Source organism: Ursus americanus, chromosome 13, assembly GCF_024610735.1.
Source record: "Ursus americanus isolate L20-20 chromosome 13, mUrsAme1.1.p, whole genome shotgun sequence".
Taxonomy (NCBI): Eukaryota; Metazoa; Chordata; class Mammalia; order Carnivora; family Ursidae; genus Ursus; species Ursus americanus.
The window spans coordinates 12,687,575-12,714,694 of NC_142139.1; the positions used below are offsets into that span (position 1 = coordinate 12,687,575).

A 27,120-nucleotide genomic window follows, 5' to 3' on the forward strand; every position below is an offset into this window, starting at 1 on the left:
CACTAAAAACTCTGTCTCAACACAGCAAACGTTAATTTTGTCATCTTCAAAAGTCTAAGACTTGCTGATATAAGCAACATAAATCTGCAAGAAAAGATGTGAAGAAGAAAATTACTTTGTATTTTCTTCTTTAATCTGTGGAGAAAGAAAGGAATTTGTGAAAGAAGAAAATATACAAATAGAGTGAAAGAAAGTACTAATAAAAAATTAAAAACTGGGAAGTAAGCAAGGAGGTTTTTGTTTGTTGTTGCTTTCAAAAGAAAATAGTTTATCAAGGTAGATTTGATGAATGACATGACATTCATTGCTATCTATATTCCTCTGCCCTAAAAAAGTATCAAGATAATAGGTATTCTATTATTACTAGAATGAATGAATCAATGAATATTATGTTTGTACTTAAGTGTAAATACTTGAAAGTACACATAGCAAGAACAGACATGTCAGGAATTACACACTTTTTTTAGAATTCTCAACTGAAAAGCATCATGAATTGAAAGAATAATTCAGAACTGAAATTTAGTCATTCTCACTCCTCACTCAAATGCCAAGCAAAGGACATTTTCTTTGAAATATCATTCCTAACTACAGGTTGACAACCCAAATTATGGTCCTCAAGGCATAGAGAACAGTCAGAGAGTCTTCTGAAATAAGGCCAAATGTGTTCTTTAATGTTAATCAAATATAGGACCCATGGATTTGGGGGGGGGGGACGGTCAGGAAAGGACAGATAAGAAAAAAGACTAAATCTAGGACCAGTCCCTCCCAGCCATAACCACACAAAAGAGACTATGCATGTAAAGCGATTGCGAACAGTGATTAGAACCTAACAAACAGCAGACGGCAGCTGTTGTTTTTATCATCATTATATGTTCAGATCAGAAAATTGCCGTCTTTAATTTTTGCCTAGGCTCCTCGGGTGTTTAGAGTGACAGGTAAGAGGAACAAAAATCCTCAAGGTTAAATTTTATTCTGTATTCGATGGCATTTGGTTCATGTGAATTTTATACATTTTCTAAACAAATGTTAACTCTTTTACTTCCCATTAAGGCATTAGGGTTACAAATCTGCTTTGCTGCTAGATGTAAAGAGGTAAGGAGAAAAGGGTTTTAGTTTTTTATATATCCTGTATTATTTCCTTTAATTCTTAAAACAACCTTGAATTGTAGGTATATTTATTCTCACTTTATAGATAAGGAAACTGCAAATCAGAGAAATACAGTGACTCACTCAGGATTATAAAGCTCACTAGGGGTAGAATTAAGCCCAGAAATCCAGGTCTTCTAAAACTGTATGAACTGTGATTACCCCCTTCCCCCAGGCTTTCTCACTAGCCTGTTAACCCAATTCAAAGGAGTAAGTCTAGATTTCCCTTCTGCCTGGTAATCCAAAGGAATATTTGGTAATTTTGATAACATAAGAGAAACTGAGAAGTAGAGATGGGTCTCCTAAGGCAGCTTTTCCCTGAGGTTCCCTAAAATAGCCAGAATTTCTAAAATGTTGGGAAAGGAGACAAACAACTAAATCTGAGGTCCTTTCCATGTGAATGAGTATCTTTTGTCACGGATAGAGAGGCTACTATAATTCAATGGAAACTATTCTGGAGGAAATTTTGCCTCAACTATCAACTCACTAGATGAAACAAGCAAAAGTTCAACATGTGCTAATAACAGTGCATGTCCATTTTAAGTTAGCTTTGAAAGCTCTAATAGCTTATTATGGAAGGTCAAGTAAATCCTTTAAGCAAATTTGCATTTGATGGTTATAACCACCAGGAAATACAGTGTTAGAGGCTGATTAGAAAATATTTTTAGTTATCAAATATGGGCTAATTCAGGTATTAAAATGAAATGTTAACAAGGGTGGGTTTTTTTGAAAGGTACCATATCTGAGGCAAGGATTAATTATAACATTTGTTAATGACTAACAACACAGCTTGAAATATCTATTGTATAGCTTTTAAAATTGGGGGAAAAAAATCCATTCAATAAGTAAATAACTTATTGCATTTAAGCCTCAAAAAATCATCAATACATATACTGTCAATGGAAGAATTAGATCTAACATTTTTGGTAAATTATGGTGGTTTAATTTTAATGATAAAATAATTAGTAGAAATTTTCACCATAGAACTCATTGCCAATATCAGATAATACTTAACACTGTTACAGACAATAGTATTAAAATTAGTAGTAGTAGAACAATGTTTCTAATCCTGAATACATAAAATCTTGCCAAGGACTGTACTTTTTTACTGCATTATCATTATTCCTTCAAATAGTGTCCTTTGCCCCCCTTCTTTTCCAAGTTCAGCAGAACTGCTAATTCACATTAGCTGAAATGTCTGTTGTCAAGTGAGCTTTTTAGATTCGTGAGCACATTAACTTTTCTAATATGGAAATAAAGATTATAGTATCAAAATGTAATTTAAAATATATTGAAAGACTTGCTGGCTTAAGGAATATACGATAATCTTTTAATTAGTTTGCTTGCCAGCTAGAGAATGAATGAATTCTATCATTTTCACTTCAGTGAAGCACTTCATAAAAAGACACATTAGATTTTTATTTTATTAATATTGAAAACAAAGCACAATTCTAGTGGTCCTAATAGAAACAGAGTTCAAATCAGGATGTAAAAGTGTACCCTGAGCTGGTAAACCACTTCTGGAGTTATCCAAGTAGCACAGTTTAAGAAAGACCCTAGCCATTATTCAGAGCATGATGACTAATAAGGTGAAGTCTATAATTTACTTCATGAAAACAATGGCTGTAGGAACTGGGTAAGGACAAGACACAGAAGAGGAGACCAAGGGATATGTTATCAGGACTAATATTCAACTTAAAAGTACTAGTATGGCCATGCCAGTGATTCCAATATTGAAATGTCAGTGCTATTACTTTTACCCCCGCTACTACCTCAGACCCTCCCCCAGGATGTCCCAGACCTCCCAACTGCTCAGGAACCAAAGGGGCCTGGCTCAGAGTCGCCAGCATCCGTCTCCAGCTCTCCAGTTGGCAATAGTTCTGAGTGATCAGTTGCATAGAATGCTGGCTGGTAAATATTTTGAATATTAGCCCCTGAATATAATCAGTTGTATGATTTACAAGGAACTTGAATGAGTGTATTCAGAGGGTAAACTATAAAAGAGGGAAGACAATTCTCCGCACTCAAGCAGAGTTGTTCTTCTAATCTAGGTAGTTGTGTACACAGAATGGTGACGGACACCTAGTAGGTGCTCGGCGTTTGGTAGATGAAAATATAAATAAATATTCTTCCAGATCTTAAGATTTTATCCTTACTGTTTAAAAATGTAGGTTTTATTATTATTTGCGTATGGTGAGATCATCAGATCAGGAGAGGACTGCCGCTGAAAAGATAGCCTGATACTCACAGTTCCCATAGAGGAGAGAGCACACCACGCTATCCAAGCCCCACGGGGTAGCATTCGAGTCAGTCAAGAAACAGAGTTAGGGGAATGCATGGGCAGGAGCCATTACTGTGGTTTCTACAGGAGAGGCAAGAGAAGGGAGGGTAAAACAGGCTCAGGATTGGCTGGTGGGATGACAAACTCAGCGGTCACTGATGTAAAGGGATTCTTTCCAATTGTGTTGTACCTGGCCTGGAGGGATCAGGGCAGGGAGGCAGCAGCTCAGTGAGGGCAGGGAGCCTGAACTGGTCAGTTTGCCTTGAAGAACATGCTCTTGGGTAGGTGTTTAATTATCTCTAGGAACTGGATAGCCCTGGGAGAGGCAGTCTTTGCAGGGTCTGCAAGGTCTCGGATGTCAAAGCATCAGAAATATAGAAAATAAAAAGGCATGATTAACACCATTACCTATGCTTCTAAGTTATGTATCTTGAAGCATTCCATAGGTTTTCAGATGCCCTCATCATCCCAGTTGCCATAATTGTACAACTTCTAACTCGTCATTCTACTTCCCGGTATATGTTGCCCCAATCTGACCATTATTGGAACAGAAGACAGTAAAACATTTTTATCTTCATGTACACTTAATTTCTATTTATGTAGCCAAAGATCACATTATTTAAACCATCATATCACATCTGTGTCTGCCAGACCTTCTGTCCATGAGCTATTTAGTGAGCCTTCAGGTATTTGTTTTTGTCCAATAGATTTTGTTCACTCAATGCTAGCTTTGAGATTAAAACTGTCCCTTTAACATTTCATATTTGTTATGTGCTCTGTGTTTCAGTCTGCCAACATACTTGTAAAGATTGATTCTGTTGTTTCACATGCATTAATCTTTCCTAGCTTTGTGTCATCCACGTATCTTACAAGTATATTTTGTCAGTATGACTTTCACATCTTCATCAAGTTATTGATCATGTTGAACAGGCTCAGAAGAGCACGTCTTAAGATAATTAAAAATCTACAAGTTTTTTTTTTAATTACCTTAAAATGTGCTCTTCTCAACCTGGAAAATATTGAAATACTTTATAATACTTTGCAATTTAGTTCATCATGTCTTTCATCTAAGTTTATGTTTATACCATCATCTGTATTTTGAAAAGCTGTTCTCTCTGATAGAGGAAAGCAGAATCACAGGAGATACTGATCATCAAAGTATTTCAGCCTCCCCCTCTCCAGCTGTGAACATGGAATATTCCTTGTGTATCTTTTGCTGATTAGAGTTGTTTTTAATTAGCAATTTCTGGAAAATAAACTCACTTTGAACTTTAGCCACCTTCACATTATTTGTTTACCTTTTTTGTTTATTTTGTTTTGGTAGTTGTTTTCACCCCTGGTTATGTGCACTTCCTTTCATCTCATGTACCTGTTTTAAACCCTGGTGTATGTGAGGGCCCTGTAAGTAGTTAGTTTCTTTGGACAATAGCTAATAATATTGACCCTTCACTATGTGGCTGGAACTCTTAATTAATAATTTCATTTTTTTCTCTTATGAATCATATTTAATCCTGCCCCTGCTGGTCGCTCTCTCTCCCTTGCTCTGTTGCTCTCTCTCTCAAATGAATAAATAAAAAATCTTTAAAGAAATTAATCCCCATCACAACCGTTCTGATGTCATCTCCATTTTATAGAAAACAAAGCTGATATTTGAAGAGGTTTAGTAATTGCTCCAAACCACACAGCTAAGCCACAGATCTGTCACTTGAATTCAGACGTTTCTGACTCCTAATCACTATGTTAAATAGATGTTTTCTTCCTTGTTTTGAATAATTATAGTTCTCTGGAAAGAACTACATTTTTTTTTGAAAAGAAGCTATCCTTCTTTAGCTGTACTCCTTTAGTGTATTCCTAGCAATTGTTTCACCTTTTTTCATCAGAATGTTTTAGAACCTGCTTTCCTAAATTGAAATTTCGTATCTAATTACTTTCAGAATTACATATTTTAAGCATTTTGAACTCCAAGATGACACTGTCATCTCCTTCCCAGAGTTCTGTTTCTTCCACATAGGCTGTAGGATCACAGAACATTAGAGGGGGAGTGTTGAGGATAGAGCGGAGCAGAGCTACTAGATGTTAGTAGACAAACTGGATTACTATGGAAATAGTCAAGGAAGAGGCTTAACTTGTTAACTTTCGTTAAAGACCGGCTTTAACTAAGCCAACAGAAATGAGATTATAAAGGAGAGCAATATGAAAACTATTTCTGAAATAGAATCAATAGGGCTTCTTATTAGATGGGTGATGAGGAAGCAAAAGGTAATAAGAGTCAAAAATCACATCAAGGTTTGAGCCTCCCAATTTTCTATCTGTGCGTACTTAATTAAAGTATGCAAGTATGAATTGCTGCTTTTCCTTAAAAACTCCGGATTTCACCCACATGAGGATACCGGCCCCTGCCCGTTCCAACAGTGGCACAGCATTTTTTCTCATTTAGCTGCATCATTACACTTTTGAAAGTGGTTTTGATTACTTCAGTAACTTAGTCCTTTTCTTTGTAAATGCTTTTCTGGATTACTTTTTTCCATTCTGTAGGAAGACTTCATATAGGAAGTCTTTTTTCCATTCTATAGGAAGTCTTCTATAGGAAGACTCCTTAACAAGCTGGAGAATGTGGAAAACTATTCTTCGATTCCTTTCCTTTTTTTTTCCTTTAAAAAAAAAAAATCTACATTGCATCTCCAGCACATATAGGGTGATTTAAACTGGTTTTGTAAAAAGAAAGATAAATTTAGTACATGTCCTACATGGAAATAGTCCCTCAGTGCCCAAATTTATTTGGACACAAAATGAACTCAAAGCCTTTATGAATTCTCCAAGAAATTCTTAGTGGTGGGCTGGAGTCAGATGTGGGGATGGAGCTGGGGAAAGGTTTATTTCCAGATCCAGGCATGCTGCTACTAAATTTTGACTGCTCCTTCCTTTTTGAGTGTCTTATATTTAATTAAAATGGAAGGGGCATTTGTTTCAGAAAGGTGATTATAAACATGAGTGGGATGGAAGTAATGGCAAAAGAAGAAATGACAGTGAAGTCCACTCAAATGCTAACCTTGCACCTGCTTTGGCATTTTCCTATCTCCCACTCCATATCCACAGTCATTCGACAATTTCTATGAGCTCTTTCTTTGTACCACATCCTGCTCCATTTCAAAACTTTCTATCCCCACTCCACTTCCACATTTTTCACCCTGCACCTGGATCATTGCAGCAGCATCTGAACCAACCTCCTTAATTCTCCATTCTTTCCCTTTAATTTATGCTCAGATCAGGGAACATTGTGAAACTTGAAATTCTATTATTCTATTCCCCTACATGAAACAGAACCTTGCATTTCAGTTAGAAAGCTTCTAGACTCTCCAGACGAAATGTAGGAAGAGAAATTTGAGCCTTCAGGTATTTACCAGACACTGTGCTTAGTGCTTTTCACGTGACCTCAGTAAATATCCTCACAACCACTTCTGAGGCTGATCAGCCCCATATTGAGCGTGCAGAAAGTGAGGCTTAGAGCGCTTATATAATTTTCCTTAAATCACACAGCCAGTGAAAAGCTGAGAAAGGATTTGACCCCAGGTCTATCAAGCTCTAAAGCCCAAAAAGTCAGATTTTAATATTCTGAATTTGTTTAAAATAACTCTCTAGGGAAGTAATAACATTCTGATTATAAGGTTTTGGTAACAGCAGTCAGTATCAGTATCGATGGCATTGCTGCTTCTGTTACCAAAACCTTATAATCAGAATTACTTTTTACCATGTTTTTCTTTTAAGTAGCTGTTTACATAATTTATGTAATTTATAGTGTTTGTGCAGCCAACACCACAAGTGTTAACTGTCCTGTGGCTATTTTAAATACCGGAGGGTATGCAGTAGTAATATCAGTTTTTCTTTTCTTTTTGGAATATTAAACTTCAATTAAAATTGGTACAAGGCAGACTTAAAGATTCCTACTGTAATCAATCCTGTGCGTTTTTGGAAAGATTAAATGTGCTTGCAAGTACGTTGGGAATTTGAGCCTGTCCCTGAATTGTTTGTAGTTTTATTACCTCTCAAGGACCCCAAAGGTCCACATAAAGCTCATCACTTCACACTCCAGAAAGCTGGATTAAACTAAACCCTCCAATTCCTCTACTGTGTCTCCAGATAATATTAATTTTGGTTGTTTTGCTACACCATTAAAAAAATCTTTGTAAATTCATTTTTTACATTTCTACAAACTCCTTCATGTGTTTACTTGAAGAAATTGCAGCAATTCAAAAAAAAAAAAAATGAGCCTAGCCTATGTAAGGTCCAAGTGTGTACATCATTCCTTTGAGTATTCTTACAAAAGTACAGACTTTAGTGGTGTGTTTACTTATGAAACACTCAACAATGATATGACGACACTTCAAAAATTCTGAAGGGAACTCGAAGAGAGGAAAACAGCATGCTCTGTTAAATAGAAATTTACTCAAAATAAATTACATAATTATTAGGGAAGAGTAGAAGAAAATCTGTTGCTCTCCCCAGATAATTCCTTCTTAGAGGTTACCAGTGAAAATGAAGGTTAAATTTCAGTATTGGTACTGAATTATTAGCTTAACTTTTGTTACTGGAATTTGTTAATGCATTTGGTGTACTAAATTTCATTTAAGTTTTTCAAATAATTAAGCTGTTAACTTGGGGTGGTACTTGAAGGGGAATATATGGTGTCAAGGAGGGTTTTTATGGATATTGTTAGTACAGTCTTATCAAAGTTATGGTTTGCCGGGAGTATTTTTACCTCCCATATTATACATAATATCAATTACTTTTTCCAGAAAAAAAAATACATACTTTTTCTAGATAAGATTGATAGTGATACTGTATCTTCTTTTAGGAATGTCTGCTCTTAAATAAGAATTCTGGGGGCACCTGGGGGCTCAGTCAGTTAAGCAGCTGCCTTCGGCTCAGGTCATGATCCTGGGGTCCTGGGATTGAGCCCCGCATGAGCCCCTGCTCAGCAGGGAGCCTGTATCTCCTTCTCCCTCTGCCACTCCCCCTGCTTGCATGCTGTCTCTCTCTCTGTCAAATAAATAAATGAAATCTTAAAAAAAAAAAAAAAAAGAATTCTGAAGAGTTTTTTGAAGGGTATAAGTGATGTGAAGGATTCTTAGTTTACCATTTTTCCTCGTCCTTTTGTTGTTTAAAACGGAAACAGAATGTTAATAAAATGAAAGGAAATTACGTAGTAATTGACCAATAATATTGTTTATATCTGTCATTCTCTGCAACTCTTTATAAATAATTTTGTTACCCCTACTTGGCAAGCAAGGGAAGTGAGGCTTAGGGAGACCTGCCCAAAGTTCCACAACGAATGAAGGGTAGCACTGAAATTGAGCCCAGGGCTCCTACATCTGTGCTTTCTCCATGATACTATGCTCTTCCTATCCCTGAGACTCTCTGGTAGATACCGACCATTCCATTGTCATGGGGAATTTATGTAAATGTGCCAATCACATTTTAAGAGGTTATTACTTTCTTAAATTTATAGGTGGTAAATTACATGTGTTAGTTTAAGATTAGATCATGGATTAAAAACAGTGGGGAGAGCTTCCCTGGTTGGTGAACACAAATCATCTTTAGAAACATTAAAATGCTCCTCAAATTTAAGGGACTAGTTCATAAATCATTTTCTTCATATATATATATATATATATATATATATATATATATATATATAGTGTATATGTGTGTGTATGCACAGGTATGTGCATGCACTCATAAGTCTTTTATGATAAAAGGTTCTGATTTCATTTTTCAAACATGCTCCTATCATCTGGAAAAATGTATTCTTTTCTTTGTGAAAAGCAATATCTCCTAAGGAAGACACTTTAAAAAGCAAAGCAAAACAATGTTTTTTCTAGAAACAACTCCAAAATATACTATCAAATGTGAACATACAGAAACTTTATCATAAACCCATGTAAACTGTAAATGTAAATTCTCAGTACTATGATACAGTTAACCAAAGAATGAACATCTACATACTGAGGAAGTTGGACATCCTAACCAAATGAACTGCAGAAAAACATTTATAAGTTTTTCCAAACTATGTTGTAATGAATTTTAGATTTTTTCTACTATAGAGTATAGAATGTCTGTTTGGTTACCTATCATTGTGGGTTTTCTAATTATATTGGTTTTTAAACTTGCTAATCTGAGAAATATGGAAACAGGCAACAAGTCTAGTCATAAATGGAAATTTAAAAGGTTCTTCTGTTAATAAAGATTGAAACAGGGGCAACTGGGTAGCTCAGTCGGTTAAGCCTCTGCCTTCAGCTCTGGTCATGATCCCAGGGTCCTGGGATGGAGCCCCACATCAGGCTCTCTGCTCAGCGGGGAGCCTGCTTCTCCCTTTCCCTCTGCCCCTCCCCCTGCTTGTGCACACTTGCTCTCTCTCTCTCTCTGTCGAATAAAAAAAAAAAATCAAAGCTTTAAAAAAAAGATTAAAACAAAAATATTAAAAGTAAAGTACCATTCTATTATGCTTGGCAAAATAAGTCAGACCAAGAAAGGCAAATACCATATGATTCCACTCATAAATAGAATCTTTAAAAAGACAGAGAATAAACAAACAAAAAGCAGAATCAGAACTATACATACAGAGAACAAACCAATGGTTGCCAAAGGGGAGGGAGGAAGGGGTTGGGCAAAATGGGTGAAGGAGAGTGGGAGATACAGGCCTGCAGTTATGGAATGAGTAAGTCACAGAAATAAAGAGCAGAGCATAAGGAATACAGTCAATGATATTGTAATAATGATGTAATGGGACAAATGGCAGCTATACTTGTGGTGAACATAGCAATATTGTATAAACTTGTCAAATCACTAAGTGTACACCTGAAACTTTTAACATCGTGTGTAAACTATACTCAAATTAAAAAAATAGTAAAGTACCATTCTTAATACTAGCAAGAATTTAAGTAAATATTATTGAAGACTGTAATAAACAATGATTCTTCGGTGTTGCTAAAATACCTGAATACCAAATTTTTCCTCTTTTCTTCTCTTGGTTTTTTTGGGGAATTTTCCCAAGGAATTATAGAATCACTTTTTGCTTGATAAAAATGTATTATCTTCACATTCTCTATTTGGAAGTATTTAAATGCATAATTTATGAAAATCTTACAATTTTTATTCTATGGTATAATTTTAAAAATGTAAGTTCATAATAATAAATAAACATGTCTGTTTTGCCCTTGAATAATAATTTTTAACTACAGTCTCAAAAGTGTTTTCAAATATTACTTATGTAAGTATTAAATTTCCCTGTCAGTTACCCATATGTCTGCACGTGAACTGAGCGTTTAAGTGAGATCATTGAGAAAGCATGAGAGGGAGGTGGTCAGAATCCGTTCACAAACTTACTCACTAATATTTATTGAGTGCTTGCTATTGGCAAGATACTGGGCTTACAGCAGTGAATGAAACAGAACCCAGTATTTGCAGAGTCTATTGTTTAGTGAGGAAGACAGACATTAAGAAATAATTATACAGAACAATATTCACTTGCAAATCATCCCGTGTACTATGAAAAAGAAATGAAGGCTATAAGGAGAAGTCTTAATGCGGACTTAATTTAGATCAGGACTTGTCAGTGCAGGCTTTTTGTAGATATGACAGAATAAATTACCAAAAAGAGGTATCACATTTATCCAGGGGAAGAGTTGGAATAGGGACATTCCAGGCTGAGAAAATCATATATAAGAGGATGCTATGGTAGGAAAGCCCTTGGTGAATTTCAGGAAAAGATTAACATGACTAAAATACAGTGAAGGGTGGAGGATAGTGCAAAATGAGACTAGAGAGAGGGTCTTATCATGCAAGGCTTGGAGCTATCCTAAGAATTTTGTATTTTATCATAAGTGCAAGGGGAAACCAAGAATAGACTTTGAATAGAAAGTTATATGATCATATTGTGACTTTTAAGTATTACTTTGGCTGCTATGTGGAAAATGGATTTGATGTAGCAGAAGAGGAAATGGGTAGAAGAGTTAGGAGCCAATGCTACAAAACCACGAAAACCGTAGTAGATGAGACCAGGAAAATGGTCTCGGGATATGGACCAGGATAATGGACCAGGATAATGGTGATGACCGAACTGGAGAAAAGTGGATAGATTTAAGATACATACTGGAGGTAGTACTGATAGGCTATGATAATAGCCTGGACTTAGGACAGAATGAGGAAATAGGTGTCAAGAACAACATCTAACTTTTCCTAAATAGTCATTATTTGGCTGATGGCTGATAGTGTCATTTAATGACTTGGAGGAACCCTGGGGAAAGAGCATATCTGGTAGAGTTGAGAGGTGGAGATGAAGGGTTCGATTGTAAGGCTCATTAATCCTACATTGTTTCAAGCACCTGACTTACATTTTATAGTAACCTAGCCATATTTCCCAGTCTTTTTGGTCATGTCCTCCACCAGGAAAATCTTGATATCCTGGAACTAAGATGTTACTTTCAGTCAAGGATTAATGAAGAAGGAGAATTAACTTTTTAAGCCAACATGTCTAGTATTTTAGACTTTTGGCCCAGATAACAAAATATTATGTGTTTAATTTCAAATTAAAAGATTTGGAAGAGAATAACAGTCAAGAATTAAGCCCCTCTAAACCCCTCTAAAACCCGATAGCCTGCCTTCCAAAACACACTACCTACCTCTTAGCCCAAACTTTTCCGTGCAAGAACATTTCCAGTGTTCTTTCTGGTATTGAATGCAAATTTGGGGGCCAATTTATATTGCCTTCATCGAAAGCTCTTTTAAAAGATTTCCTACTGACTAACTCTCAATGATTTATAGGCTGGAGCCGCATGGCACTGGTTGCGACTATTTGGACACATCAGGAGGGAAGCAGGCACAGGAAGAGATATTAAGATAGAAGTCACAGAATCCTCACATGAGAGATTCCCAAAATCCACAACAAAAGCAGAAAAGAGGGTTTAATAGCTCTTTTACTGATAAAAAGATGGCCCGCTGGTTTCATAATTTCCACATTATAGTTGAGCAGTAGGATCGTAGCTTATAAAAAAAATAAATGGAGGCAGGGCAGTAATGACAACAATAAACAACATACAGTGAATGTGTATCATGCACTAAATACTCTGAACCCCTTCAAGATCAGTACTCTATGACTAATAGTTTAGAGAACAGGACATGAGGCTTAGAGGTCATAAATCATTTGCCAAACACCACACAGGTAGAAAACGGGAGGGTGAAATGGCCAGATATATCTGACGCCAGAAGTGGAGTTTTCTACCACTGTGACGCATGGCACCAGCACACAAAAGATGAGACTAAGGAGCCTCAGTATTTCTTCAGTGTTAAAGGCTGGAAGTAAAAATAAAATTCTGCATATATTGGTCACCAAATATTTGGGAATATTCCTAAAGAAGGGAAGTGTCCCTGCTGTGTGGGACCATCCTTTTCTTACATGGGGTTCCTGAACACAGAGCTGACCACTTATGGGCATTGAAAACTACCTTGAACTTTCTATCACCATAATTTCTTACAAATTTGGAGATATTTGAATTTAGTAATCCAGTTCCTATCATCGTGAATTTCATCCTTGCTTCTTAAGAAACTGTTAAGCTGTAATTGTTAATTTTTTTCCTTTAAATTTCTATGGTTGAAATTCATTTTCTTTCAACTGGTCGATCATCACTGCACCCCTGTTTTCGAACCAATTTACATGAGTACTTCACTGACCTTTTCTAACACAAAGTGTGCACTGGTGAATTATTTTTAGTTGAAAAAATTTGGTTTAGTTTGAGTTTCTAAAAACCAGTAAAAGGAATCCAGTGAGATATTTTAACTCAGTTTTTAGAGAAATTCTAAATGATATAATAGCAATTTCATTAAATATGGCCATTTCTACAAAGATGGAAATACAATGAAGAACACGAAACTTTCTCTGTCACCCTTCAGAAACACAGGCATGGGCTACTCCACTCTAATACCACTCATTCTCTTTCTCATGGAACAAATGTGGCAGCTCCCCTTTTCGGCAATTCCAGTACATCTGACTGAACTCGCTCTTAAATGATGGATAGAATTTACAAGACAAGGGGTAAGGGGCATTCCACTTGAGGGGGACAGAGCATACAGTGTACAGCAAAGACTTGAAGGGAATCATCAGAAATTGGGGGTGGGGAGGATGAATGATGGTAGGAGATAGGCTATGTAGACAGGTTTGGGACCAAATGTTGAGGGCCTTTTATGCCATGTGAAGGAGTTGGACAGATACTTAAGGAACAATAAACCATTGGCTACCCATTTTCTTTCTTTCAGGGCTTTCTATACTTCCTTCACCTCCTGTTATTATATAAGTTGGAAAAAAAAAAAAAAAGCTAGCCATACAAACTAGCCAAACAAAGCCAGCTTCTTTTTCCATACCCATTTGGAGCATATTTCTGCAAGTCAATTCATTTAGCATCCTGAGACTATGGTTCTCTGTATGTGAAATTGTTCTTTGGCACGAAGAAAAGCCATGACTAATTCTAAGGAGGCCTATTTGGGTGGAACTTTTGAAGACTATAAAGCAATTGAAAATACAGATAGAAAAACAAACTATTTTTCAAGAGAAAAAAATACATATCTACTGCTGAAGCCATGGTTATTCTTTTTATAAAAGATGTGTTTCATCTTTTATGCCTGTGCAATTTCCCTCTATGCCAGAAGATTCCTCTATGTTTCAGGATTAATGGACCAACTCACATGAAAAAGAACAATGACAATTATACAAGGTTTCCCCAAACCCCCTCCAATATATCCAGATGCCACACAAATTTATGTTTGGAATTTTCTGACCTGGTCAGGACAAACTGAATAGAAGATAGTAGTGTATGTGGTATGCACATATGTATGTGTGATTTTAAAACTATTTTTTTTTAAATGGACTCATTTTATATACAAAATCTCGACTTCAAACCAACTAAATTTCCAGATTATTTGGTTCTTTCAGTACCTTCTACTTTTACTATAACCAGGACTTCAACTTCAAAGAAAATTGCTCTATAAGATTTAACACATTTTCTCATTGCAGGTGTGTGCTTCCTCTAAGGCAGGGAACATAGTCTATTACTGGCCCACATGCTGAGGGACTGGCAAATTTGGTAGAACCTGGGCAACAGGCAAAATAAAATCCTGTTAGCAGGTCTAGTGAACTTGGAACGTGTTCTGTCCCTCTAATAAATGTGGGTCTTATTTTTGTGGGGAGTGCTGAGTGTTGTTTGTTGCAAGTGCCTGTCATTTAATTTATTGAAATTGTGAGAATAGAAGACTAGGTGGCTAAGACAAGATGCACTAGATGCAGACTCTTTCAACGTATTCATTAAAATCGTTAGTTCTGTTCCGCCCCCTCTTAAACACAAATCTATTAACATCAAGACTGGTGGAACGGTTACCAGGCTTCATGACACCTAAAGGTTGTCATGACACCTTAATTTTACAATACAATTAAGTAAAGATGGATTTAAACAAATGCATTTGTAGTACATTTGAAAATCCTGGGATAAAAATAGGATCAACTTAAATCTTCACACATTCTAATTAACGTTTGCTTGGTCTTAGGAGCACGGCATTCCTACCGACATGGGCTACGCGGTGGCCCCTCACCATTCAGGCGTCTACCCTGTACACGTTCAGCTTTACGAGGCCTGGAAGAAGGTTTGGAATATTAGAATCACCAGCACTGAAGAATATCCACATCTGAAACCAGCTAGATACCGGAGAGGCTTCATCCACAAAAACATCATGGTGAGCTTCCTCCGGTATGCACAGGGTACAACCAATTCTCCCAGATTTACGTTCTTCATTTGAAGAAAGAACAAAAGAGCACAATATTGAGCACGTAACTATAGGAAAAGCTTCCTGCTGCAGGAATTATATTTATATCGAAGCAAAGGATGTTCTAATGAAAGTCACTTCTTTACAATTCTTCTAATATAAAATAACTTTTTTTTCTTCTGACACTACTACTATTAATGAGGAACTGATGTTAAAATACTAAAAATTAATATATCTGACTTGCAGTAATTTACAGAAGCTATCATCTCTTCAAAAAGTTAATTTTTATGTAAAACTAAAACCAACTCTCTCTGTATTAGCCATGCTGCTCTTTTACAGGTCAAAGTGTTCTTCTCTTTACCATTTCAGACCAAGCAAACAAACAAAAAACTCGACTACGTACAAGAAGCTATGCCTGAAGTCCTGCATAATCACTAACAGATCATAACATAGACTACGATTGTAACAGACGATGTTAATTAAGTCATTTACATCCACTGTCAAATTCTCTCCAAAGCTTCCCTATTTTGTTTTTCCAATTGTGACACATGCATACTGTCAAGATATGTTATTACCTAATACTTCGTGAGGCCTCCCAAAGGAACTAAATCCTACTTTTTTCCCCAGACTAGAAAATCCAGAGAGTACTGATGTTAGGAAGGGGCTTCCTAATTTAGACTCATCCTGGGAAGGAATTCCACACAGAAGAACACTGTGCGGTGAGGCACTGTAATCCTCTGTCAGACTAAGTTTGACCAGATGTCTACACTCTAGAATTAGGTGTAACTGACTTCTTTTCAGACAGTTTTCCAATGTGTGCAAAAATTACAGAGTGGATAATGACATTTAACTTGGGTCAACTCCCATCTTGACTTTTTCCTCAATAAAAACTGTTGTAAATGCTAGAGGAGGACATAGTGGCTCTATTTTATCCCAGTCTGCCCTTCTTCTTTACTGGAAATAAACTCACTATGCCTCAAGCTGCCAGCCTTTTGACCAAAGAGAGTTTAGGAGACCTGGGTTACAATTTAAGAGTATTCAATACTTTCCTGCCATTTTAAAATCATATGCAGTCTTAGTAGAATAGTGAACTTAAGTCTCTAAGGACTTTTTTAAATGTTGTCCTCTTTTGTTCCTGTTTCTGTTTGTACTGCCAGAAAATTTGCTTGGCTGTGTCCCATGCGATATGTTCATTTTTTGTTTCTCCTGAAAACATATTTTACCTGTATTATAAATGCATGAATCTTACAGGTAATAAAGGCTCTAGCAGATTTCCTGTTTTGATGGAACTGTCCCTATGGCTTCAGTTTTGTAGCAATCCAAAAAAACCCTCTATATTTGCTTTGTGGGCTCTCGGATGAGAATTTCCAAGTGGGAAATTCTCAGCAGGCAGTTGATTATGCAGTAAAAGAGAGAGAACATGGCTTGGAGTCATCCAAATAGAGATGCAAGTTAAGACCACAAGAGCCAATATGCCCTCCTAGGAAGAGAATGAAAAGGAAAAAAATATCACACCCATATTTTGTTTTATGAGATGAGGAAAACTTTTTTTTTTAATACTCATGAATCAAATTCCAAAGGCCTTAAATGAAACTCATTTCTTCCCTTCAACCCAGCTATTATTGATCCTGCTAGTCCTAATTCAGTTCTGCAATTCGAACACCATGCTGGCCACTGCCTTCTAACTTCCAGTCTCTACATTCCATCAGTAATTCCTTTATCATAAATTTTTATTTCCCTGGTTTCCCACAGCCTAATTCACTGCCTTGATTTCATGTGTCAACTATGCTGCTGGTTCCTACTTTGTTTATAGCTTCCATTTACCCCCCACACTACAGCCTATCCCACAGATGGTGCCCATCTTTTATTCTTTTTAAAACACTGCCTTCCTAACCTTGATACTTCCAATTATCTCCACGCCCCTTAACTTGCTCTTCTGGTACCTGAAAACAGTTTAGACTAAATCTACCTTTCTATCTTCTAATTTTCTACAGCTAATACAGACTCACTCCAGCCAAAATGTTCTAAGACAGAATTGCCGTGTCCACGTTTTTGTCATTTATTCTACCTTGAAAGACTTTCTGACCACTCTCTACCTATTCTTATTCCCTTTATTCCTCAATATCAAGTCCATATCCTACAATTTAATGTAAAGCACCTTGCTGTGTGACAGCTGAGCAGGTAACTCAGGCCTCCTCTTCTGTGAATTCCCCTAACAGATCATCTTGTAACTCCACTAAGAATATAAAAGCCTACTACATTTCAAGGTGTTTGTGCCCTAATCAGAGTCTCTGAGTTTCCAGTCCTAGTGCACTGTCTGCTGGACAAATTTGATCTTCATTCAGTAAGAAATTAAGGAAAAACCGGGACTCTCTACCTTAACCCCTGGTTGCTAAATGTGACTCTCTGGAGAAAGCCAGAGACCTCTAAGCAATTAGACTACACATCCTGATTATCTACTTTCTGTTTCTAATGGAGATGCCCATGGATAAAGATTCCCATTAGTCCTTTTGCCAGCTTCCTATGTGGTCTTTACTGGTGGCTCCTAGAAGCATTTGTTGACAGCTGCTCCAGGTTTAGGTCTTCAGTATAGGATACTGGCTTCAGGTCCCATTGGTCAAGATTCTTGTTGATTACGGCTTTCTTAACCATCTCCCAGTTATTGTCAGCAGGATTTCCATAGTCTCCTCAATGTCTCAAACTTTGAGTTTGATAGTGTAACACTCCCAGAACCAGTTCTAGGGGGCAGTCCATAGCAAAATACCTAAAACAACAACAACAACAACACCTTTCTCATTCCCTCTCTAATACAAGAGAGCTATTTCAAGGAACATGTTCAGTGTCGTGTAGCATTGAGTTCAGTGAGCAAGACAATGGACTATGACCCTGTCACATTCTAAGTACTCCTCAGCCTCCTAAGGTGGCCCACAGGATCCACATGATCACCCTAGGGCTCATGGTAGCTCTTATCCTCTCAGCAGGTGCAATCCTTCCCAGAGTTTCAGGGTAAAGCCCTTGCACTTCCTCTTCTCTGCGTTCAAACTCAAATATTTTGAGAATGATAGACAAAACTCAAATTTCTTTCCTCTTCTCTCTCCATTTTGCATAGAATCGGTGAAGCAATCAAGTCCCAAAGACAGCTCTTTATGTTTCTATAGTTTTTCAAGCAAGATATTCAAACTGAATCCCAAAAGTGACTCAAAATCATGCACTTTCAGAATGTAAAACTAGGCTGTCATTCAGAATTGATGGAGAAATAAAGACATTTCAGAATCGACAGTCACTAGCCAATTTCGTAACCACGAAACCAGCCCTACAGGAGGTATTACGGGGGGTTCTATAAAAGTAAAAAGGCCCCAAGAGTGATACAAAACAGAAAGTCACAGCCAATATAAACAAAGACTTTACTGACAACATGGCAGAATTAAAAGCATATCTCTCAGTACTCAGCCTGAACATTAATGGTTTAAATTCTGGTTTCAAACGCCACAGGGTTGCAGATTGGATAAAAAGAAATGACCCATCCATTTGCTGTCTACAAGAGACTCATTTCGAACCCAAAGATGCATTCAGACTGAGAGTAAGGGGATGGAGTACCATCTTTCACGCAAATGGACCTCAAAAGAAAGCTGGGGTAGCAATTCTCATATCAGATAAATTGGATTTTAAACTACAGACTATAGTTAGAGATGCAGAAGGGCACTATATTATTCTTAAAGGAAGTATTCAACAAGTGGATATGACAATTATAAATATATATGCCCCCAACAGGGGAGCAGCAAGATACACAAGGCAACTCTTAACCAGAATAAAGAGACATATAGATAAAAATACATTAATAGTAGGGGACCTCAACACTCCACTCTCAGAAATAGACAGAACACCCTGGCAAAAACTAAGCAAAGAATCAAAGGCTTTGAATGCCATACTCGACGAGTTGGACCTCTTAGATATATATAGAACACTACACCCCAGAACCAAAGAATACTCATTCTATTCTAATGCCCATGGAACATTTTCAAGAATAGACCATGTTCTGGGACACAAAACAGGTCTCAGCCGATACCAAAAGATTGAAATTATCCCCTGCATATTCTCAGACCACAACGCTCTGAAATTGGAACTCAACCACAAGGAAAAATTTGGAAGAAACTCAAACACTTGGAGACTAAGAACCATCCTGCTCAGGAATGACTCGATAAACCAGGAAATCAAAAATCAAATTAAACAAATTATGGAGACCAATGAGAATGAAAATACAACAGTCCAAAACCTATGGGATACTGCAAAGGCAGTCCTAAGGGGGAAATACATAGCCATCCAAGCCTCACTCAAAAGAATAGAAAAATCTAAAATGCAGTTTTTATATTCTCACCTCAAGAAGCTGGAACAGCAACAGAGGGACAGGCCTAATCCACGCACAAGGAAGCAGTTGACCAAAATTAAAGCTGAAATCAATCAAGCAGAAACCAGAAGTACAGTAGAGCAGATCAACAGGACTAGAAGCTGGTTCTTGGAGAGAATCAATAAAATTGACAGACCACTGGCAAGACTTATCCAAAAGAAAAGAGAAAGGACCCAGATTATTAAAATTATGAATGAAAAAGGAGAGGTCACGACGAACACCATTGAAATTGGAAGGATTATTAGAAATTTTTATCAACAGCTATATGCCAATAAACTAAGCAATCTGGAAGAGATGGAATCCTTCCTGGAAACCTATAAACTACCAAGATTGAAACCGGAAGAAATTGATTTCTTAAACAGGCCAATTAATTATGAAGAAATTGAGTCAGTGATAAACAACCTTCCAAATAACAAAACTCCAGGCCCGGACGGTTTTCCTGGGGAATTCTACCAAACATTCAAAGAAGAAATAATACCTATTCTCCTAAAGCTTTTTCAAAAAATAGAAACAGAAGGAAAGCTACCAAACTCATTCTATGAGGCCAATATTACATTGATCCCCAAACCAGGCAAAGACCCCCTCAAAAAGGAGAATTACAGACCGATTTCCCTAATGAATATGGACGCCAAAATCCTCAACAAGATACTTGCTAATAGAATCCAACAGTTCATTAAAAGGATTATCCACCACGATCAAGTGGGATTCATACCTGGGATGCAAGCGTGGTTCAATATTCGCAAATCAATCAGCGTGATACATCATATCAACAAGAAAAGACTCAAGAACCATATGATCCTCTCAATCGATGCCGAAAAAGCATTTGACAAAATACAGCATCCTTTCCTGATTAAAACCCTTCAGAGTGTAGGAATAGAAGGTACATTTCTCAATCTCATAAAAGCCATCTATGAAAAGCCTACTGCAAATATTATTCTCAATGGGGAAAAGCTGGAAGCCTTTCCCTTAAGATCAGGAACACGACAAGGATGCCCACTCTCGCCACTATTATTCAACATAGTACTAGAAGTCCTTGCAACAGCAATCAGACAACAAAAAGGGATCAAAGGTATTCAAATCGGCAAAGAAGAAGTCAAAATGTCTCTCTTCGCAGACGACATGATACTCTATATGGAAAACCCAAAAGAAGCCACTCCCAAACTATTAGAAGTTATAGAGCAATTCAGTAACGTGGCGGGATACAAAATCAATGCTCAGAAATCAGTTGCATTTCTGTACACGAATAACGAGAACGAAGAAAGAGAAATCAGGGAATCCATCCCATTTACAATAGCACCAAAAACCATACGTTACCTTGGAATTAACTTAACCAGAGATGTAAAGGACCTTTATTCTAGAAACTATAAATCACTCTTAAAAGACATTGAGGAAGACATAAAAAGATGGAAAGATATTCCATGCTCATGGATCGGAAGAATTAACATAGTTAAAATGTCCATGCTACCCAGAGCAATCTACACTTTCAATGCTATCCCGATCAAAATACCGAGAACGTTTTTCAAAGAACTGGAACAAATAGTCCTTAAATTTGTATGGAACCAGAAAAGACCCCGAATCTCCAAGGAACTGTTGAAAAGGAAAAACAAAGCTGGGGGCATCACAATGCCGGATTTCGAGCTGTACTACAAAGCTGTGATCACAAAGACAGCATGGTACTGGCACAAAAACAGACACATAGACCAATGGAACAGAATAGAGAGCCCAGAAATGGACCCTCAGCTCTTTGGGCAACTAATATTTGATAAAGCAGGAAAAAACATCCGGTGGGAAAAAGACAGTCTCTTCAATAAATGGTGCTGGGAAAATTGGACAGCTACGTGCAAAAGAATGAAACTTGACCACTATCTCACACCATACACAAAAATAAACTCCAAATGGATGAAAGACCTCGATGTGAGACAGGAATCCATCAAAATTCTAGAGGAGAACATAGGCAGCAACCTCTACGACATCAGCCTAAGCAACCTTTTTCATGACACATCCCCAAAGGCAAAAGAAACAAAAGATAAAATGAATTTATGGGACTTCATCAAGATTAAAAGTTTCTGCACATCCAAGGAAACAGTCAGAAAAACTAAGAGGCAGCCCACGGAATGGGAGAATATATTTGCAAATGACACTACAGATAAAGGACTGGTATCCAAGATCTACAAAGAACTTCTCAAACTCAATACACGAGAAACAAATAAACAAATCAAAAAATGGGCAGAAGATATGAACAGACACTTTTCCAATGAAGACATACAAATGGCTAACAGACACATGAAAAAATGTTCAAAATCATTAGCCATCAAGGAAATTCAAATCAAAACCACACTGAGATACCACCTTACGCCAGTTAGAATGGCAAAAATAGACAAGGCAAGAAACAACAATTGTTGGAGAGGATGTGGAGAAAGGGGATCCCTCCTACATTGTTGGTGGGAATGCAAGTTGGTACAGCCACTCTGGAAAACCGTGTGGAGGTCCCTTAAAAAGTTAAAAATTGAGCTACCCTATGATCCAGCCATTGCACTACTGGGTATTTACCCCAAAGATACAGACGTAGTGAAGAGAAGGGCCATATGCACCCCAATGTTCATAGCAGCAATGTCCACAATAGCTAAATCATGGAAGGAGCCGAGATGCCCTTCAACAGATGACTGGATTAAGAAGTTGTGGTCCATATATACAATGGAATATTACTCAGCTATCCGAAAGAACGAGTTCTCAACATTTGCTACAACATGGACGGCACTGGAGGAGATAATGCTTAGTGAAATAAGTCAAGCAGAGAAAGACAACTATCATATGATTTCTCTCATCTATGGAACATAAGAACTAGAATGATCAGTAGGGGAAGAAAGGGATAAAGAAAGGGGGGGTAATCAGAAGGGGGAATGAAACATGAGAGACTATGGACTATGAGAAACAAACTGAGGGCTACAGAGGGGAGGGGGGTGGGGGAATGGGATAGACCGGTGATGGGTAGTAAGGAGGGCACATATTGCATGGTGCACTGGGTGTTATACACAACTAATGAATCATCGAGCCTTACATCGAAAACCGGGGATGTACTGTATGGTGACTAACATAATATAATAAAAAATCATTATTAATAAAAAAAAAAAAAAAAAAAAAAAAAAAAAAAAAAAAAGAATGTAAAACTAACCTAGCATTTAATCACATGTGGGGATTTCATTATTTAGCTTTGGGGTATTTCTCTTTATTCTGATATACTTTAAATTCTTCAAGAGTAGAAAGAATATATCTTTGTGTTCTACCACATGGACTTACATAGCATTGAATATGTATTTGTTTAAAAAAATGAATAAATGCTGTATAAAGCTTTGATTTCCAGGAAAATGATATTTTCATGAATTGTTAGGGAATATATTTAATTCAGTTAGAATATCTTTGCAGTGGGTTCTTGTTTGCCATTGATTTTGTGCATAACATTGTAAGAAAGTGTGGTACTATTAAACCTAAACATCACCAGAGCTAATACTCGGCAATAAATTGAAGTTCTTTTAACTATTTCATCAAGATAGAATAGCTCCCAAGAATATTTGACTGATTTACAAAAATAAATAGGATATATAAAGTTTTGATTTACACAGCAGTGTATGATATACTGATTAAGCTAAGAATTGTGTTTTTTGTAAGAAAACTTTCAAGGACTAGACTGAAATTTATTATAATACAGAAACTAAAGGAAAAGAACTAGAATATTTGTAGAGGGTTGCAAAGCATGAAAAGTCCTAGGTAGGTAATATTTTGAAAGCACTTACTGAGATACATGTGCTTTAAGAATAAAGACAGAAAAAATGAAGATCAATTTACTGAGGACAATAAGCAGAAGACTTGTGCATTTAAGATTCTGTAAGCTTGTAGCTCTCCAAAGCATATTCATTTATTGTCTACTACTTCAAGTACATAGTGAGAAACACAGGTCATTATGAAGTCATTATATAAGATTTAGCTAAAGATTGTACCATCCTGCACAGCATTCACACTTTCTTTTATAATTGCACTGTTATTTTACCAGAAGAGCTGTAAGAATTTGGGGAAAAAAATATCCTTATCACAAATGTGTATAATTGAAACAAATAATGGCTTTCATATACAAAGGATGAAAATAAGGTTTTTTCCTAAGTGATGTTTTATCATTTTGTTTATGATGGTTTATAAAAATTAATAATCAAAAGCAAAACCTCTTTTTAACTTTTGGAACTGGCAGGCTTCAGACTTAAAATTTGGGGCAGTAGTCCTTCCAGACGAGAAAAGACACTATGATTTGTGTCTCAAATATTTGTTCTAATTTAAAATGTCATTTCTTTTCTTTATTTAAATTCAATTAGCCAATTTATAGTGCATAGTCTCAGATGTAGAATTCAGTAATTTATCAGTTGCATATGACACCCAGTGCTCATCACATCACATCACATCACGTATCCTCCTTAATGCCCATCACCCAGTTATCCCCCCATCCACCTCCCCTCCAACAACCCTCTGTTTCCTATAGTGAAGAGTCTTTCATGGTTTTTCTCCCTCTCTGATGACTTACTATTCTGTTTTCCCTCCCTTCCCCTACGGTCCTCTGCCCTGTTTCTTATATTCCATATGTGAGTGAAACCATATGATAATTGTCTTTCTCTGATTGACTTATTTCACTTAGCATAATATCACCATTTCTTAAGAATTTCATTAAGTTAATAATTGACTTCATTTTCTACTGCATGTGTAGAATTTGGCAGAAATTATTATCCTTAAAATTTCTGCCTACTAGATTACAGGGTAGACAATTCCAATATTTTTAAAGTCTCATTTTCACTTCTTTTTTATTTCTTAAGATGCTGGAACATACTAGGCTTCACAGCAGCAGGACTGACTTGGAGATTTAAAATAGATAAGTGGCTAAAATAATTCAAAGTCTATCTTAGTTTTAAAATATTTCTTCAACTTTCTTCAGTATTCCTTCTGTACTGATGTCATTCTTGCTTTCCCAGAGTATGAAGGATTTTCTGGGTCTTAGTTAAGAGTTGAATAATGACACCATGAGAAAAAACCCAAGTTTCAACAAATTAATTGGTTGAAGGAACTTCTTCTTTATTTGTTTATTCTTCCTTCAGGTTCTTCCAAGACAAACCTGTGGGCTTTTCACTCACACAATTTTCTACAAAGAATATCCAGGAGGTCCCAAAGAGCTGGACAAGAGTATCCAAGGAGGTGAACTTTTCTTCACTGTGGTTCTCAATCCAGTAAGTACTTTGAGTTATTCTCAAAAAAAAAAAAAAAAAAAAGAAATAAAAGAAAAAAAATGATGAAAAATGGCAGGGTGGCTGAAAATTACTCTGACAAAAAGGCCAGAGTTTGGGTAGTTTCAGCCAAATCAATATGAAGTTCTAGCTCCAAAACAGAAAAAAATTCAATGGAACCACATCTAGAGATGGAGGCAAACTCATTCTACAAGTAGCAGTGACATGAGGAACTTATGGAAAGCCAAGAAAGTGCTCCAGAACCTCCTTTGCATTGAAAAGTTTTCAGAATTCAGAGATTTCTTGCTTTTATGGAGAACAATATATTTTTTAAGTTTTTATTTAAATTCCAGTCAACATACAGCATAATGTTCATTTCAGATGTATAATACAGTGATTCAACACTTCCATACAACACGTGATGCTCATCACCCGATACCACCTCCCCTCTGGTAACCGTCAGAGTGTGTTCTCTAAAGTTAAGAGTTTGTTTCTTGGTTTGCCTCTCTCTCTTTTCTTTCCCTTTGCTTGTTTTGTTTCTTAAATTCCACATGTGAGTGAAATCATATGGTATTTGTCTTTTTCTGACTGACTTATTTCACTTCACATAATACTCTGTAAATCCATCCACATCATTGCAAATGGCAAGATGTCATACCTTTTTATGGCTGAGTAATATTCCATTATATATATGCCACATCTTCTTTATCCATTCATCAGTTGGTGGACATTTGGGCTGTTTCTGTAATTTGGCTATTGTAGATAATACTGCTACAAACACTGTGGTGCATGTATCCCTTTGAATTAGTGTTTTTATATTCTTTGGGTTAATATCTAGCAGTACGGTTGCTGGATCAGAGGGTAGTTCTATTTTTAACTGTTTAAGGAATCTCCATACTGTTTTCCAGAGTACCTGTACTTTGCATCCCATCAGTAGTGCGAGACAGTTCTTCTTTCTCTACATCCTCACCAACACCTGTTGTTTCTTTTTTGTTGATTGTAGCCAGGTGTGAGGTGATATCTCACGTAGCTTTGTTTTGTATTTCCCTGATGATTAGTGATGATGAGTATCTCTTCCTGTGTCTGTAAGCCATCTGTATGTCTTCTTTATATAAAGAATTTATAAAACTCAACACCCAAAAGATGAATAATCCAGTTAAAAATGGGCAGAAGACATGAAGACACATTTTTCCAGAGAACAAGATTTTTCACCTGCAAAACTCTCTTATTCCCACTGTGGACCAGTTTTCTCATTTAGGTGACCATTAACACTATTATTCTTTTTTCTCCCTTCCTATTTAAAGTAAAGGTATAAGCAAAATGGAAGAGGAATTAGATAAGCAAATATGGTCATTTTGGATACATTTCTGTGAGATCTTGTTTTGCTAGGTCTCAGGCTGGGCAGAGCAACCTGTTTAATTGGCTTCTGCTCTTCTTCCTTCACTTCTTAATACTCGTGTGCCAACTCCACAATGAACCATTTGCGTGTATATCTGCCTGAGGCAAGTATTATAAAGTTGTGTAGAGAAAGACAAACTAATTGAAGTAAGGTGTATAAGGAAAAGAAGGGATTTTATTTCCCTTCTGAATATCACTAACATAAAAAATAAAATTAGGTTTATTTATCAGATGTATGGTTTGCCCCTGGCATTAGCAATATTCAAGATGAAAAAGTGTAGTTTTCCAAATATGAAAAAAGTGTATTAGCATAAAAGTTGAAGAAGATAGAAATAAAGAGAATAAAATTTGAAAAGTCCCACTCTGGATCCTAATTTTACAGGTCTTACAAATAAAATTACAGGTATTTTTCATCATCATCTTATAGTTAATGACTATATTTATTTCTCGGCTTCTAGAAAATGAGATTAGAAAGAAGGGTAATTCATCTTTGGGAAAAATCAGCCTGTGTATCCAAAAATTGAGATGATTTCAGGTAGTATGCCATTTTGCCTTTTGGAAGTTTATCAATCTTCATACCCCCAAAATATAAATAATTATGATTTATGCATCAGAAATAATCTGATTTTTCTAACATTTCTATTCTCTACAAATGGAAGCATCTTTGGAATCATCTCTTCTGGCTTACTTCTCTCTCTCTCTCTCTTTTTTTTTTCAATTCAGCCAGTAATACACAGGTAAAAGAGATAAACCAATACTTGATTATGAACTAAAGACTAAGTTAAAATATTCTTAATATGTTAAAATTTTACCAGTAATTTTAAGAC

At 36.5% G+C, this 27,120-nt stretch overlaps 1 protein-coding gene and 1 long non-coding RNA gene across 8 annotated transcripts in view; one reads left to right on the top strand and one right to left on the bottom strand.

Annotated features, from left to right (window-relative positions):
- Positions 1-27,120, bottom strand: part of LOC123793334 (uncharacterized) — a 500,602-nt gene that overhangs the window by 366,750 nt on the left and 106,732 nt on the right. The window lies entirely within an intron of this gene.
- Positions 1-27,120, top strand: part of LOC123793328 (bifunctional heparan sulfate N-deacetylase/N-sulfotransferase 3) — a 174,774-nt gene that overhangs the window by 66,240 nt on the left and 81,414 nt on the right. For all 4 annotated transcript variants that reach the window (XM_045799081.2, XM_045799080.2, XM_045799082.2 and 1 more), the window contains 2 exons: positions 15,017-15,202; positions 24,770-24,898. In XM_045799081.2, coding sequence (XP_045655037.2) covers positions 15,017-15,202; positions 24,770-24,898 — 315 coding nt within the window. The remainder of the gene's footprint in view (positions 1-15,016; positions 15,203-24,769; positions 24,899-27,120) is intronic.